This window comes from Sander lucioperca, chromosome 19 (assembly GCF_008315115.2).
Source record: "Sander lucioperca isolate FBNREF2018 chromosome 19, SLUC_FBN_1.2, whole genome shotgun sequence".
Lineage (NCBI taxonomy): Eukaryota > Metazoa > Chordata > Actinopteri > Perciformes > Percidae > Sander > Sander lucioperca.
The window spans coordinates 30,929,263-30,946,568 of record NC_050191.1 but is presented as its reverse complement, the minus strand read 5'-3'; the positions used below and the strand labels follow the sequence as shown (position 1 = coordinate 30,946,568).

General features: G+C 40.9%; 1 protein-coding gene across 1 annotated transcript in view; it reads right to left on the bottom strand.

Moving 5' to 3' along the window:
* Positions 1–15,572, bottom strand: part of LOC118493903 (NACHT, LRR and PYD domains-containing protein 12-like) — an 81,709-nt gene extending 66,137 nt beyond the window's left edge. Inside the window, exons 1-4 of the mRNA XM_035995736.1 lie at positions 15,471–15,572; positions 7,376–7,664; positions 5,297–7,088; positions 3,486–3,662 (exon numbers count right to left, since the gene is read on the bottom strand). Of these exons, the coding sequence (XP_035851629.1) occupies positions 3,486–3,662; positions 5,297–7,088; positions 7,376–7,655 (2,249 nt within the window). The 5' untranslated portion in view covers positions 7,656–7,664; positions 15,471–15,572. The remainder of the gene's footprint in view (positions 1–3,485; positions 3,663–5,296; positions 7,089–7,375; positions 7,665–15,470) is intronic.
* Positions 15,573–17,306: the final 1,734 nt, after the last annotated feature.

Genomic DNA, 17,306 nt, shown 5'->3' with positions numbered 1-17,306 from the left:
GCAGCTAACGTTAGCCTACCACTAGCTAGTTAACACTATACTCGACAGCAGCTAACGTTAGCCTACCGCTAGCTAGTTAACACTATACTCGACAGCAGCTAACGTTAGCCTACCGCTAGCTAGTTAACACTACACTCGACAGCAGCAAACATTAGCCTACCGCTAGCTAGTTAACACTATACTCGACAGCAGCTAACGTTAGCCTACCGCTAACTAGTTAACACTATACTCGACAGCAGCTAACGTTAGCCTACCGCTAGCTAGTACTCTCATACAGAACACTAGCACTCTCATACAGTACACTAGTACTCTCATACAGTACACTAGTACGCTCATACAGAACACAAGTACTATCATACAGAACACTAGTACTCTCATACAGTACACTAGTACTCTCATACAGTACACTAGTCCTCTCATACAGTACACTAGTACTCTCAAAAAGTACACTAGTACTCTCATACAGTACACTAGTGCTATCATACAGAACACTAGCACTATCATACAGTACACTAGTACTCTCATAAAGTACACTATTCCTCTCATACAGAACACTAGTACTCTCATACAGTACACTAGTACTCTAATACAGTACACTAGTACTCTCATACAGAACACTAGTACTCTCATACAGTACACTAGTACTCTAATACAGTACACTAGTACTCTAATACAGTACACTAGTAATCTCATACAGTACACTAGTACACTAGTACTCTGATACAGTACACTAGTACTCTCATACATTACACTAGTACTCTCATACAATACACTAGTACTCTCATACAGTACACTAGTACTCTGATACAGTACACTAGTACTCTCATACAGGGCCATGAAGGGATCAGCCCCAGCATACATCCAGGACATGGTCCAACCCTATACCCACACTCTGCTCTGCATCAGCCAACCTGCTGGCTGCCCCCCCCCACAGCGAGGGACAACTAATCACTCAACCAAATCCAGACTGGTTGCTGTCCTGGCTCCTAAATGGTGGAATGAGCTCCCTGTTGACATCAGGATGGCCAAAAACCTCCACATCTTCAGCTGAAGGCTAAAAACACATCTCTTCTGACTACACATCAGATAAAGAAGGGGGGGGGATTATATATATATTTCTTGATGCTGTACTTTGATATGGCTCTTTGTAGTATTACCTATTTTAAAGCTAATGTTCTTGCTCTTACTACTTCTTGTCTGGAGTTTGCACCTTCAGAGTTGAAAACACTTACCGTATTTTCTGGACTATAAGTCGCACTTTTTTTCATACTTGGCTGGTCCTGCGACTTATAGTCAGGTGCGACTTATATATCAAAATATATATAATTTAACATGTTTTTAAATGTTATTTCATACTGAAAACATTACCATCTACAGCCGCGAGAGGCGCTCTAGGCTTGTGACAACTATATGCTGCTCCTATAGACAACTGAGAAAGAAAAGAAAATCTTATTCTGCAGATTACAAACTGCAGGTAGTAAAATACGCAGCCGAAAACGGTAATCGAGCAGCACAAAGAAAGTTTGGAGTGAGAGAGAAACTTGCGAGGGACTGGCAAGTTTGGCAACTGGGTGCTTGAACAGCGTCCTGCTGGGAGAGGCTCGTCAACGGTGCAGTTACGTCTCCACGCCCTGGTAGTTGTTCTGTGTGCTATTGTGTAGTTGAATAACTGTTAATGTGTTACGTTAACATACCGGACACCAACCGTATTCAGCCCTTTGTTCTGTGTGTAGTTGAATAACTTGCCTTTCCTGTACTTGGTCTTGGATTTTGTGAAATACATTTCTAAATAAATGCGACTTATAGTCCAGTGCGACTTATATATGTTTTTTTCCTCTTCATGACGCATTTTTTGACTGATGCGACTTATACTCCGGAGCGACTTATAGTCCAGAAAATACGATAATTGTAAGTCGCTTTGGATAAAATGTCAGCTACATGACATGTAATGTAATATAATGTAATGTAATATAATGTAATGTAATATAATGTAATATAATGTAATGTAATATAATGTAATATAATGTAATGTAATGTAATATAATGTAATATAATATAATGGTTGTGTTCTGTCAGTTCTGATCAAAGTCTGTGATGTAATGGTCTTCAGTTTAAGGAAACGTAATACGTCTCCATAGCAGCAGGCGGCGCTGCTCTGTATTGTTTCCATTAACAGTCTGATTATTTCACAGAAAATGAGAACCGGCAGCTGATTGGACGAACGCGTCACGTGGTTCTTTTTTTTCCGTAAATTCACAGCCAGACTGTCATGGCGGCTCGTTCAGAATACGATCTCATATTGGACTAAAATAGTTCACCGAAACGTGTTTCTGAAAACATTTGAAGAGAGAAATAGGCCGTGCAGCTGCTGAATCTGTCTTCATTTCAGATCAACAAAGGTCAGTTTAACAGATTTTACTCATCTGCTGAGTCCCGAATGTCCTGTCTCTGACTGTCCTGTCTCTGACTGTCCTGTCTCTAACTGTCCTGTCTCTAACTGTCCCTTCTCTAACTGTCCTGTCTCTGACTGTCCTGTCTCTGACTGTCCTGTCTCTAACTGTCCTGTCTCTGACTGTCCTGTCTCTAACTGTCCTGTCTCTGACTGTCCTGTCTCTGACTGTCCTGTCTCTGACTGTCCTGTCTCTAACTGTCCCTTCTCTAACTGTCCTGTCTCTGACTGTCCTGTCTCTAACTGTCCTGTCTCTGACTGTCCTGTCTCTAACTGTCCTGTCTCCGACTGTCCTGTCTCCGACTGTCCTGTCTCCGACTGTCCTGTCTCCGACTGTCCTGTCTTTGACTGTCCTGTCTCTAACTGTCCTGTCTCTGACTGTCCTGTCTCCGACTGTCCTGTCTCTGACTGTCCTGTCTCTAACTGTCCTGTCTCTAAATGTCCTGTCTCTATTATTAATTAATACATATTTAATTAGATATAGCCTAATTAGCATATTTAAACATAAGATTACAGAAGACTTGCAATACATTTATTTCTCCTATTCATGTGAGTAATCAACTGGTAAAGTTTCATGGTGATATCTGTAAGTTAAAAATGTTGCCCTATTCACCTGTAGTGTCTCACCTTAACTAAAAGGTCTATCTCTGTAGGGATCCATCCCATAATGTTGTCAGACACTTAGAATAATAATCTGAGTCTGTCAGCAGCAACAACAGAACTTTTAGTGACTCTAACTGCTGCTGAACATTAGTCCTGTAGGGTTACATTACAGCTTGGTTCTGGTTTAATACTGGACCAGTTTCACAGATTGTTGTTCCATCAGACACTCAGACACACAAACATTAGAAAATAGAGTCCAGGTTGAAAAACACCCAAAGTTACCCTTTAACAGAGATGAAAATATTAGAAACCACTGGTCTCAAAAGTTTATCTGATTTTACACTAAAGTCTGATCAATTTAAGAGATTTTTCATTTTTAATTTCATGAAACTACCAAACCACTGTAAGACTTTACAATCATCTTAATACTGACCTGAGGGTTTCCAGTTTACAGTGTGGACTCTGAAGTCCAGCAGAGAGCTTCTTCACTCCTGAATCCTTCAGGTTGTTGTTGTATCTCAGGTCCAGGTCTCTCAGACTAGAGGACTCAGAGCTGAGAACTGATGACAGACCTTCACAGCTTCTCTCTGACAGACCACAGAGACTCAGCCTGTAAATAAATGTACACAATTAACAACATTGTTCTTAATGTTAAATGTGTCTGAGAGCCAGGTTTTTAGTTATGTAATCTTTTTATTTTCTCTGCCTAATTATTTTATTTTTATTTTGTATTTGTTTATTTATTTATCTCCAACAATCAACAATGTTGCAAGACATAAAATCATAAAATAAAACACAAACAATCAGAATCTAACAACAAAATACAAATATAAAGGATTAGTTTGAGAAGGAGCAGGCAGAAGCAAATAGCTTATTTGGTCCTGCCCCTTATTTCACAAAATCATATTATACAAAGTAAAATAAATATGCAAATACAGCATACAATCTTTAGGTCTCACGATAATTTACAACAATACAATAATATACAACAATACCTTTAAATTACAAATTCCAATCCTATGTTTCAGTTTATTCTTTTCTGTATTGATCAAGTAATGATGTCTTTAATCTATTTTTGAACTGAATGATATTATGGCTCTGTTTGATGTCATTGTTCAGTCTGATTGTCTAAGAATATTTGTGTTGATCAGTCTGCCTTAAAGGGTAATTTGGGGTTTTTCAACCTGGACCCCATTTGTGTTTTTGTGTGTAAGTGACTGATTGGAACAACAATCTTGTAAATTGGTCCAGTATTAAATGAGAACGCTGTAACCAGCAGCTGTGACCTGAGCTGCAATGTAATCCTACAGGGGAAATGTGCATCGTCAATTTTGTCCACTAAAAGTTCTGTTGTTGCTGCTGACAGACTCAGATTATTATTCTAAGTGTCTGACAACATTATGGGATGGATCCCTACAGAGATAGACCTTTTTAAAACCTCTTTAAGACCTTTTTGTTTAACCAGAAACAGCTCTGCTCTGTCTCCACTAGCACTAAACCCACCAGACTCCATTTAAAAAACTATACTTTTAGCGTGTATAGAGCCAACATATCTTCACATGTAAATCAGTAAACTATGTTTTCATTTCTACCAAAACTAGAGTTGTGATTGTTGGAAAAGTAGAAAGACGAACCAATACGGCTTTTCATAGCTTCATTTTTTTTCTGTTGACTTTGAAAAAGTTGTATTTTAGGATGCTAAAATTACTTTTTATTTATATGGACTCTGGTGGGTTTAGCAAACGTAATTTCTCCGATGTTTTAATGTTAAAAAAAGGATCTTAATCTTTAACAGAAAGGTCTATCTCTGTAGGGATCCTTTCCAAAATGTTGCAGACACTTAGAATAATAATCTGAGCCTGTCAGCGGCAAAACAAGCACTTTTGTGGATGTATATTGAAGGTGCACAACTGCCCAATAACTTAAATTGTAGCTTGTTTTGCTGTTTATCAACTGCAGCGATCTTGCTTAATACTGGACCAATGTCAAAGATTGTTGTTCCCATCAGTCACTTAGACAGAAAAATATTGGAAAATAAAGTCCAGGTTGAAAAACACCCAAAGTTACCCTTTAACAAAGATGAAAATATTAGAAAAAAAGTTTATCTGATTTTAAAAGTCTGATAAATTTAAGAGATTTTTCATTTTTAATTTCATGAAACTACAAAACCACTGTAACACAAAAATGTTTTATTTGTTATGTATAACATTTAGCATATTTGGAAGTGTTCATGTATCCACTTACAGAGCTTTGTTGGAGGTTTTGACCACTGGCAGCAGCCTCAGAAGAGCCTTTTCTGAAGCGCCGTATTTTTTCAGGTCAAACACGTCCAGATCTTCTTCTGATGACAGTAAGATGAAGACCAGAGCTGACCACTGAGCAGGAGACAGTTTATCTGTGGAGAGACGTCCTGAACTCAGGTACTGTTGGATCTCCTCTACTAGAGAACGATCATTCAGTTCATTCAGACAGTGGAACAGATTGATGCTTCTTTCTGCAGAGGACTTCTTCCTGATCTTCTTCTTGATGTACTCAACTGTTTCCTGATTGGTCTCAGAGCTACTTCCTGTCTGTGTTAGCAGTCCTCGTAAGAGATTCTGATTGGTCTGCAGTGAAAGACCCAGGAGGAAGCGGAGGAACAAGTCCAGGTGTCCATTTGGACTCTGTAAGGCCTTGTCCACAGCACTCTGGTAGAGATATGTCAGTGTAGATCTGTCTTTAAATGGTTTTATCCACCTTTTTGCTTCTGACAGCAGGTTGACTCCAGAGTTGGTGAAGGTCAGATGGACATGAAGAGCAGCCAGAAACTCGTGAACACTCAGATGGATGAAGCTGAACACCTTGTCCTGGTACAGTCCTCTCTCCTCCTTAAAGATCTCTGTGAACACTCCTGAGTACTTTGAGGCTGCTGTGATATCGATGCCACACTCTGTCAGGTCTGATTCATAGACGATCAGGTTGCCTTTCTGCAGCTGCTCAAAAGCCAGTTTCCCCAAAGACTCAATCATCTTCCTGCTCTCTGGACTCCAGTGTGGATCTGTCTCAGCTCCTCCATCATACTTGACTTTCTTCACTTTGGTCTGAACCACAAGGAAGTGGATGTACGTCTCAGTCAGGGTCTTGGGCAGCTCTCCTCCCTCATTGGTCTTCAACATGTCCTCCAGAACTGTAGCAGTGATCCAGCAGAAGACTGGGATGTGACACATGATGTGGAGGCTTCGTGATGTCTTGATGTGGGAGATTATTCTGTTGGCCTGCTCCTCATCTCTGAATCTCTTCCTGAAGTACTCCTCCTTCTGTGGGTCAGTGAACCCTCTGACCTCTGTCACCAAGTCAACATACTCAGGAGGGATCTGATTGGCTGCTGCAGGTCGTGTGGTTATCCAGAGGCGAGCAGAGGGAAGCAGTTTCCCCCTGATGAGGTTTGTCAGCAGCACACCCACTGAGGTGGACTCTGTAACATCAGTCAGGATTTTAGTGTTGAGGAAGTCCAGAGGAAGTCGACACTCATCCAGACCATCAAAGATGAAGACAACCTGGAGCTCTTTAAAGCTGCAGATTCCTGCTTCTTTGGTTTCACTAAAGAAGTGATGAACAAGTTCCACCAAGCTGTACTTTTCCTCTTTCAGCCTATTGAGCTCTCTGAAGGTGAATGGAAATGTGAACTGGATGTCCTGGTTGGCTTTGTCTTCAGCCCAGTCCAGAGTGAACTTCTGTGTTAAGACTGTTTTCCCGATGCCAGCCACTCCCTTTGTCAGCACCTTTCTGATTTGTTTCTCACTTCCAGGTGGGGTTTTAAAGATGTCTTCATGTGTGATTGTTGTTTCTGGTCTGTCTGGTTTCCTGGATGCTGTTTCAATCTGTCTGACCTCATGTTCATCATGGATCTCTGCAGCCCATTCCTTTGTGATGTAGATCTCTGTGAACATCTGATTCAGAAGGGTTTTGTTTCCTGCTTTTGCAATCCCCTCAAACACACCCCGGAACTTCTCTTTTGAGTTGGATTTGACTTTTTGCTGGCATGCAGCAATAATCTCTGAATGAATAAAACAATGAAATCAATAAGGGGTTGTTCCAGTGAATGTGAATATTCATGAAATCTATTGAGCCCATTAGACACTAGGTCCTGAATAGGTTAACTATTGTAACATTATGTGGATGTTTGTTTGGGGGCATGCTCTATAAGCCACGGTGCAACACACATAATGACTATCTTTAAGAGGGACATATTAGCTACACAGCTAATGTTTGTTGAAATCTTCATGATATGTAAGTATGATCTTTGTTAGATATTTTTTTTAATCCATAATGATTATGGTTTACCTGCAGGTTCTGTGACGGTCTTTGGTAACTTCTCTAGATCTAGAACCAGATCATTCTGATTCATCTCGACTAAAACTATCCTGGTCACTTTAAAAGTGTTAGTACTGTAGGTCAGGAACATCTGATCCACTGTGTCCATCCGGTCTGCATTCTCCAGTCGACTCTTTGGGATTGCTGGGAAGTCTTCTAGGACCCCCTTCGGCTGCAGGAGCCACTTGAAGCGTTTAAAGTCTTCAGCTTCCAAATTGTCTAAAGTTCTTAAGAGGTCCGATTTCGCCATCTTTTGTCGCTGCAAACATTCAAAAGAAAGTAATCACCGTATAGCATTTATTTGGGTTATGAAATACTCAGATTATCAAAACAGGCCAGTTTTGTAGATTGAGTTATGATGATTTTCTTATTAGTTTAAAGTTAAGGCAGAAACATGTTGATGTGGAAATCTATGCACAGACAAATTATAGAGCATAGACAAATGAACCAAGAGTTAAGATGGATAAACTCTGCATCGGTTTAATGTGAAAACGTATTTGGATGAGTTGAGGAATTCTAAATAATGATAACAACACTGTCAGCGTATCCACATGATGCAAGCCTTTGGTAATTAATTGCTAATATTTTTATCTGCAGTCTCAACAATTTTACCATTATCAACAGGTACCCCGTCCCTCTCACTTCCTCTGCTTTAAACTTTTACAAGGTGATAAGGTGTTTACTAAGTAGGACTAAAGGAATGCATATCACCTAGTTAGGATAATGGAGGAGGACAAATAAACACCCAATGGACCCTACGCGTATCTAGATATGCCAATATGAGATCGTATTCTGAACGAGTCGCCATGACAGTCTGGCTGTGAATTTACGGAGAAAAAAGACCCACGTGACGCGTTCGTCCAATCAGCTGCCGGTTCTCATTTTCTGGGAAACAATCAGACTGTTAATGGAAACAATACAGAGCAGCGCCGCCTGCTGCTATGGAGACGTATTACGTTTCGCGCAGAGCGTACGCTCAAGTCAGTGTCTCTTTGGTATGTTCTGAGACACTTTTTTGGACCTCGGGGACCCGACTGATCAGTCCGACTGGCTTTTCTGCTGACGGTCGGCCGTCTGGTTGGTGTGTAACTACCTTTACAACGCCTGCTCAACCATCAGTTTTTTGTGAAGGCCGAAAATTGTTAATTCCATGTTGCCAATGTGTTTCTCCTGTATTATGTGGCTGAGGGGGGAGGTCACCATGGGCCCAGAGAAGGTGAGAGCACTGAGTGAATTCCTCCTCCTGTGTGTGTTTGTGTGTGTGCGTCTGTGTATGTGTGTGAGTGTGTGTATGTCTCTGTGAGTGTGTATGTGTGTGTCTGTGTGTTTGAGTCTGTGTATGTGTGTGAGTGTGTGTGTATGTCTCTGTGAGTGTGTGTGTGTGTGTGTCTGTGTGTGTTTATGTGAGTGTGTCTGTGTGTGTTTACACAGTAACATAAAATGTTATTTTGGAGCATTACGCTGCCTCCTCCTCCATATTTTTTTTTCCTTTTGAGTCTGACTTTCTCAGCGCCACCTTTCCATTTTTTTTTTTTGGGCTTTACGTCATCAGACTTACACACTGTCTGTTAACGTTACCGATAGACTTCCAAACGCGACCAGTAAAAACAGAGGTGTTCGATGGCTTTACGTCATAGGCCGACCAGGGCTACGCCATTTGGGGAGGGGCCGCTCACTGATTCCCCTATATTTCTGAAAATCCTAGACATGGCTGCTCACATAGACAATGAATGGAAAGCATGGAAATGACCTTTGGCAGTGGACACGTACCATTAGTCTTTGAACACTTCAATCATGCACTTAACTTCAGAATATTAAGTGTTTAAAAACAAAGGAACCTGATCCAAGTTGATCCAAACTGTCAGACTAGTTCAGACACTCCCTGCATTTTTCACTGATGACGTGAACTCAGATTACAATCAAACTGCTGTTGGTTGTACTTAAAAAAAAATACAAACAACTTTACATGTAAAAGTTTCTAAAATCATTCCTCTTTAACCCAGAGAAATATTCTACAGAATATTTAAAGTAGATATTTTTAATCAACCAATCAGCATAAAGGAACCTTACTCTCCAGTTAAACAGAGACACAGCACAATGTGATCAAAGCTGATTATCAGACATTACCAGATTCCTCTGCTAGGATTGGGATCAGGATCCTCTGCTGAACTCGATTTAGAGACTTTCCAACTTCATTTGTCGAGGAAACTCTGGCAGAGACCAAGCTGCTCTTCTCTTCCTCGTCTGTCCTGGTCTCTGTGTGCGTCTGATCTGAGAACGCCGGCACACCCTCACGACTTCAGTCCAAGTCTAAAAAACACGTCAAGTCAAAACATGTCCAATTGGAGGTAGATGTCAGCCTGTCAGAAGTGTTTGTGTTTTAATGTCCTTGTTCCTCCCCCTTACCTCTCTCAAGAGTTTGGCTAGTTAGGCTTGAGTACTCTTAGTGCCAGGTGCCAATTGTTTTTGAAAACAATATTTTTCACAATCACATTTTTGAGAGGCTTTAGATACCCTGGAACCCCCCCAAAGGTCCCTTGCAAACCAGGGTTTTTACGGTTATCCCTTAAATAACGTGTAATAAATAGTAACAAAGCAAACTTTTTTTTTTTTTATTAAAAATTGATTCAATCAGACATGATTGTGATCAGCTCTGAGTGTCTTCATCAAACAGTCGTCTGAAGGAAAACACACTGTGGGGATTTGAACTCTCAACTTTCAGTACATAGAGCTGCTACTCTATGAGCTGAGATATCGTCTGTTGCAGGGGCGGACTGGGACCAAAATTCAGCCCTGGCACTGTAGTCACACCAGCCCACATCACCATGCAGCCCCACCCACGGACACGTGCATTCACTAATTACATTTGTGTACAGATGGTGAAATAATATAAGCAGTACCTTATGTAACAGATTTTTAAACATTTAATGAAAGTAACTGGCAAACAATGCTTACTACTTTTTAAAGAGCACACGTTTATAACAAATGTACACATACTGTCTGTACTGTCTCTAACAATGTCTATATTTATGGCAAGGAAATCACAAAATTCTGGTGGCTGGTAACAATTTAAAATACTAAATATAATAGAATATTATTATATTCAGTAGTCCAGTAAGGGGACTTTCACATCCGGGACATGGGCCGGATACGACAACACTTTACCCCAAGGTCCAGTTGTTTAATTAGCATGAACAGGGCTTTATTAGCCTGGGTAAACCCTGACGAACTTCCGGCAAATTTGAGATTTGCTTTGCAAGTTAGTCTGGCGAAGAGCCCATTCAAACCCATTTCCAATGTCCCCAAAATCGAGGCACCAATCACAACCGCTGAGGCGGGCTTTACACCAATCACAACCGTTGAGGCGGGCTTTACACCAATCACAACCGCTGAGGCGGGCTTTACACCGATCACAACCGTTGAGGCGGGCTTTACACCAATCACAACCGCTGAGGCGGGCTTTACACCAATCACAACCGCTGAGGCGGGCTTTACACCGATCACAACCGCTGAGGCGGGCTTTACACCAATCACAACCGCTGAGGCGGGCTTTACGCAACGACGATAGCGACAGCGACGGCGAGCGGCTTTTTGTTTACATTCAACCAAAGTGATAGAGAAAGACACATGACTCTGCATTCAACATGATGGCTACCGAAGCGCAGCGTCACCGGTATCGTTGGTCTGATTGGTTGAAGGACTATCCAATGTGCCCAGAGGCATTTGAGCGGCGTCCGTTGGTGATGCCCCTTTGGAAATGAACTGTCAATGAACCCTCCCCAGACCCACTCTCCGTTACAACGGAGAAGGGTCTGGTGTCAACCAGGCTAGGGCTTTATGGTAACTTTTTCCCCCAAGGAGCACGTTTTGCTCCCAAGTTGAAAAATGTAGGTTTGACTTCCAGAGGCTACTGCTTTTACTACTAAATTGTACAATAACACAATCATGTTATGGATACAAAACGTTATAAAGTGTAATGTTTTCTATATTGTATTGATCAAAAATGATCAGTGATGTTGAGACTACAGTATAACGGACCACCACAGTTCATGCATACATGTGAACCGCGGATTAATTACAGAGTTTAACCTACATAGTGTAAAACGGGACACTACGTGAATGGGGCCCAGCAGAAAGACGGAGCAGAACGACGCTGCATGTTCAGGGTTTTCATGTGTAGCTCTTAGCACAAAATGTGTGTTGTCCAGTAAACTGGAACTATAATTTGGGAGAATTGTTCAATTTTAAGAACATATCCTAATTGTACAATCCTCCCAAATTGCAGACTTAGTTCACTGGACCAGTGACTATCTAGTGTTGGAGGCTACTGTACATTCATGTAACAACAGGGAGAGGACAACCAAATGGTTTTTGACCTTATATATAGCTTGGGGGAAATAACTGATGAATATACTCTGTTCCATTCATGGTTACAGTGTGCATGGCATTTACAGGGTTCGTACACCTTTTCCAAGGTCCAATTCCAGCACTTTCAAGCACTTTCAAGGTCCATTTTAAAATGTTTTCCAGCACCTTACACCACAGTAAAATACATAAAAATACAAATTACAAAAATTACAAAATACTAAATTATTATTTAGTGTTTTTATCAGATTAAAAGAAATAATGCTATAAACAGCCAAAATTGTGTTTCTTAATAGCAGAAGTATCAGATATTTAAGCAAAACACAAGTTTTATTTTTCAAAATGTATCACTGTCTAAGTAGACTTTGCTAAATATCTAACCTGCCTGAGTCAATGTAAAAACAATTACGCCAAACAAAATCACTCGACAGGTTCACTTCACACCCCTACATTATCACCTTTAAAATGTTTAATCTCTTCATGGTTCATAACATAACAGAGTAAGACAGCTATGGAGAGGAGCACTGAATGGGAGGATCTGAGCCAAATGACATGCAGCTGGGTCATTCTGGGTCAAAATCCAGGAAAACAGTTGCTGCACCCTCTTAGATTTTGCTCAAAATTTATGCCACCCTTAATGTCAGTTTTTTCACACTTTTTCCCAAATCTAGGGCATGCCGTAAAAACTTGTAATGGCTCAGTCATATTGACACGTTTGTCTTCCACCCTACAAAGTTTGGGCTGCCTATGAATAATACTTTTTTATTATATTAATGTTCTAATATAGCTTCCCAGATAATGTGATTTTCAGGCTGAAAAACAAGTAATTTCAAGGGCTAAAATATGAAGACATAGGATTTGAACAGAAATATTTTACAGGCCTTGGTTTTGGGACACATTCTTGATATAGAAAAGGTTCGAACAAAATCTGAGACAGTGCAACAACAACAACAACAACAACAACAACCTGTAATTCCATTTTAACCCAGAAGACTGACAGTGCACAGGCACCTGCCTGATAAATAGCCTATATTATGTAATTGAAAAAAAAAAAACATGTATTTCATTGCCAAGACATATACATTTATCTACTGGAATAGAGCAGTGTAAATATTGCATAAGGCCATCCTCAACCTTACAGTAGGCTACTTGTATGACATTCCATCTGACACGATTTCTGTTCAGCAATCAACGATTGTTGTTATGCACCGGGCTAACATTTGCAGGTTTTAATTTGCGGGTAGTTAATGTTACAGTTACTGTGATGTAACTTTGGCTATGTTCACTGCATATTCCACAAATGAACATGCCATAACGGACATGCAGTACTAATGTAAGGTATTTTATTGTGTAACCTCTCAGTTGAGGCTGAATAGGAAGTTACAGTAAACATAGAGCTTTTATTGTGACGGGGAAAGCGGAAGTGGATAAAGTGTTGAATTACATATAGGATATCTGTCGGCTTGTTGAGCCGTGTGTTGCCAATGAGCACATCAGTTTGAATTATGTTCTTATATATTTTATTTGCTCTCCCGATGGCTTACCACTGCCAGGGTTACAACTGAAATAATAGGCTAAAGCAACAACAGTTTCTGGAAAGGAGAAGTGTAATTATGGTCAGATATTGGTCCTGACTGATGAGGAAATTATATTGATAAAAGCGTTGTGATATTTTTTTTTTTGCCAGCTTTCCTTCCTGCGTTTTGCCTGTAAAACCATGTCTGTGTTCTTCATATTTATGTAGAATTATAATTTGCTCTTCTTATGTAAACTATGCGTCTCTGGTAGAGGTTTGTGATTGGTCGTGCTGCCTCTTTTATGTGAACGGTGGATTGGGAAACCCTGGGTTGACTGAACTAGATGTTAACCACCGTGGTGACACAGCTTATGATGGACCACGGTTGTTAGGTTAGATGAAGCTGGGGAACTGAAATACATCCAGGACATGTTGATCTGGATTTGTAGTCCAGGCCTCAGGACTGATCATTATATAGTAGTAGAGGCTTTATTTCAGACACTCTCTGCATGTTTTTACTGCACTCTGAACGCTCTGCTCAGTTGGTAATCATTAAGAGATTTTCATACGTCCAAAAGAAATTTGCCTTCGGGACAATAAAGTATATCTTATCTTATAAACTCTCTGCATTTTTCACTGATGACGTGAACTCAGATTAACTTTAAACTGCTGTTAGTTGTACTTAATAAACACAAACACCTTTACATGTAAAACTTTCTAAAATCATTCCTCTTTAACCCAGAGAAATATTCTACAGAATATTTAAAGTAGATATTTTGAATCAGCCAATCAGCATGAAGAAACCTTTCTACTGTCCAGTTAAACAGAGACACAGCACAATGTGATCAAAGCTGATTATCAGACATTACCAGATTCCTCTGCTAGGATTCTCACCTGCTGAACTCACTTCAGGTCCATTTAGAGACTTTCCAACTTCATTTGTCGAGGAAACTCTGGCAGAGACAAAGCTGTCTTCTCTTCCTCGTCTGTCCTGGTCTCTGCGTGCGTCTGATCCGAGGACGCCGGCACACCCTCACGACTTCAGTCCAAAGTTACCAATGATGTATACATCATTTATGGTTCATATTTGCCTTTTACCCCTGTGAGATCACATTTACAATCATATGATCATTTTCGTTTCTTGTGAGAAAACAAGGAAATTCAATTATTAAAAAGATAAGAAATAGAAACATGATTTTGGATCATTATTGGAGCTTATTTCTTAGAACTTAATCAGAACAGGTGAAAGGGCTGAAATGGAACAAGTTGGTAACTTAGTGTGTAGAAAGACAACATACACACACACACACACACACACACACACACACAGACACACACACACACACACACACACACAGACACACACACACACACACACACACACACACACACATACCCACACACACACACACAGCAGCAGCAGCAGCAGCAGCACCCTGAATATTCTTATACGAATCGCCGTATAAAAACGCTTAATTTAAGCTTATTTTACTTTTCGGCAACAATAAAACGTTCACCCAACACGTCTCGGTGGATTTTCTGAATATTCTGAATCTATAGTTACTTCGGCTCGATGTATTTCACCCAGCAGCTCCTAATGTTAGGAAATATCTGAAGAGTTGAGACTTGTCTGCCTGTCTCTCAGCGGTGGCTCGCTGCCCGCTGCTAGGGCGTGTTTCCGTGGCGAAAGAAACCGACAAAACGTTAAATATACGAACATTACACGCTCTCTTGTGTATGAAATCAATGCCGAATTAAAGATGGAGTCAATTGTATTTCTAACAACATTAGTTTATAATTTATGAAGTACGTTATTTTTTTCAGATGAGCGCGTAATCCTAAAATATCCAGATTTCCTAACGGAGTTCTGCATCAGCAACCCCACCTTCAAGCTGCAGTATGAGGGCAGCTAGCTCTAACTTTACCGTGCCGTGCCGTGCCATTCTAAAACTGTGATTAGTTTGAAGTTGAACTCGGTTTCCAGCAGAAGAAAACTACCACCAGGGTGGGTCAGACTCTGTCACTAGTTTTCAGTCTTCTCACTTTAAACTGAAGCGGGTTAAAAAGTCACTTCCGTGTAGAGTCAAACAGTTTGAGCACATTTACGGTCCAACACACACGTTAACGTGTTAAAACTGGAACATTTGAAGAAATGTGACTGTTAGCAGTGAAGTCTGGACTCACCTCCGTCAGCTTTAAGGGAATACAAGTTGTGTTAACGCTTTCATCTGTCCCGTCCACTCTGACCGACTGTCCCTAACTCACTAACATCTGTCTGTCTGTCCGTCGGACTGCTGCTGCTCTGAGACCCTCTGCACATGCGCATTATCTAATAACACACACACACACACACACACACACACACACACACACACACACACACACATACACAAACAAACAAACAAACTCATCATACTGCAGTAAAAGTACTAACGCAGTGATAATACAGTTTTTTACGATTGCTATGACACTTTTAACAACTTTCCTAAACTCTTAACACAGTTAGCACAACATCCGTCTGTGTAGGCTGTAGGCTACAATTAACACATTTCTTATTGCTTTGACACAAAATGCATACAGTTAACACACATTTAAAATGCTTGAACTTCTTTTACACACAAGCTCAACCAAGACCAAAACAATGGATCTTTACTGACCAATTTACAAATGCTTTCACACATCATAACATCATGTTGTAAACCTAACTTATAGGCTAAAGTCAAAGTGAACAGCTGCTCATATTGTAAATTTAAACACAAATATATCCCCTGGATTTTATACATGCATTAATTGAGAAACAGCTGATTGGAGCTATGCAAATAGATCGATCACAGCTGATTCCCTTCTAGGAAACACACTCAGCTGTTGAGATTCTTTCAATCACATGACTACAGCTACATTAAATCCAGTGCAATACATATTTCAGGGATATACGTCTCCAAGACATTGGCTGTGTCTCAAAGCGCCTACTTGCACACTTCAAACACTTAGTTTGAAGTATATCGTGGAGAGAACGCACTGAAAGTACCAGGATGACCCCCTAAAAACGGTCCAAAAGTTCAGTGTGGAACGATGGACCCTACTCGCATTAAACGGGCGCCATCTGGACTACAAAGCAGAAAGGGGAGGGACCAGGGACGTCGACCGGCAGCTGATTGGACGAACGCGTCACGTGGGTCTGGCTTCTCCCGGATTTCACAACAGAGCATAATGGCGTCTCGTTCAGAATACGATCTCGTATTTTACTAAAATAATTCACCGAAACGTGTTTCTGAAAACATTTGAAGAGAGAAATAGGCCGTGCAGCTGCTGAATCTGTCTTCATTTCAGATCAACAAAGGTCAGTTTAACAGATTTTCGTCAGATTTTGAGAGGCGGCGAGCCGAGCCGACCGCTCGTCATTTCCGGTAAGTGTTTTAACGTAAGTGTTCATTTTAGGACAATACTAACCATATAATAGTGGGACTACGGCAGGAAGTGGTCAGTGACCATTAGCAGTGGACTACGGCAGGAAGTGGTCAGTGACCATTAGCAGTGGACTACAGCAGGAAGTGGTCAGTGACCATTAGCAGTGGACTACGGCAGGAAGTGGTCAGTGACCATTAGCAGTGGACTACAGCAGGAAGTGGTCAGTGACCATTAGCAGTGGACTACGGCAGGAAGTGGTCAGTGACCATTAGCAGTGGGACTACAGCAGGAAGTGGTCAGTGACCATTAGCAGTGGGACTACAGCAGGAAGTGGTCAGTGACCATTAGCAGTGGGACTACGGCAGGAAGTGGTCAGTGACCATTAGCAGTGGGACTACGGCAGGAAGTGGTCAGTGACCATTAGCAGTGGGACTACGGCAGGAAGTGGTCAGTGACCATTAGCAGTGGGACTACAGCAGGAAGTGATGGAAGTATGCTGAATGAGACAGCCTTTTTCTGTTGTTATACATATTTATTTTGTTTTTCCTACTTGGAAGTTTATGTCACTTGTGGTAATGCCTCATGTATGTCTGTTGGTGTTATTAATCTCAT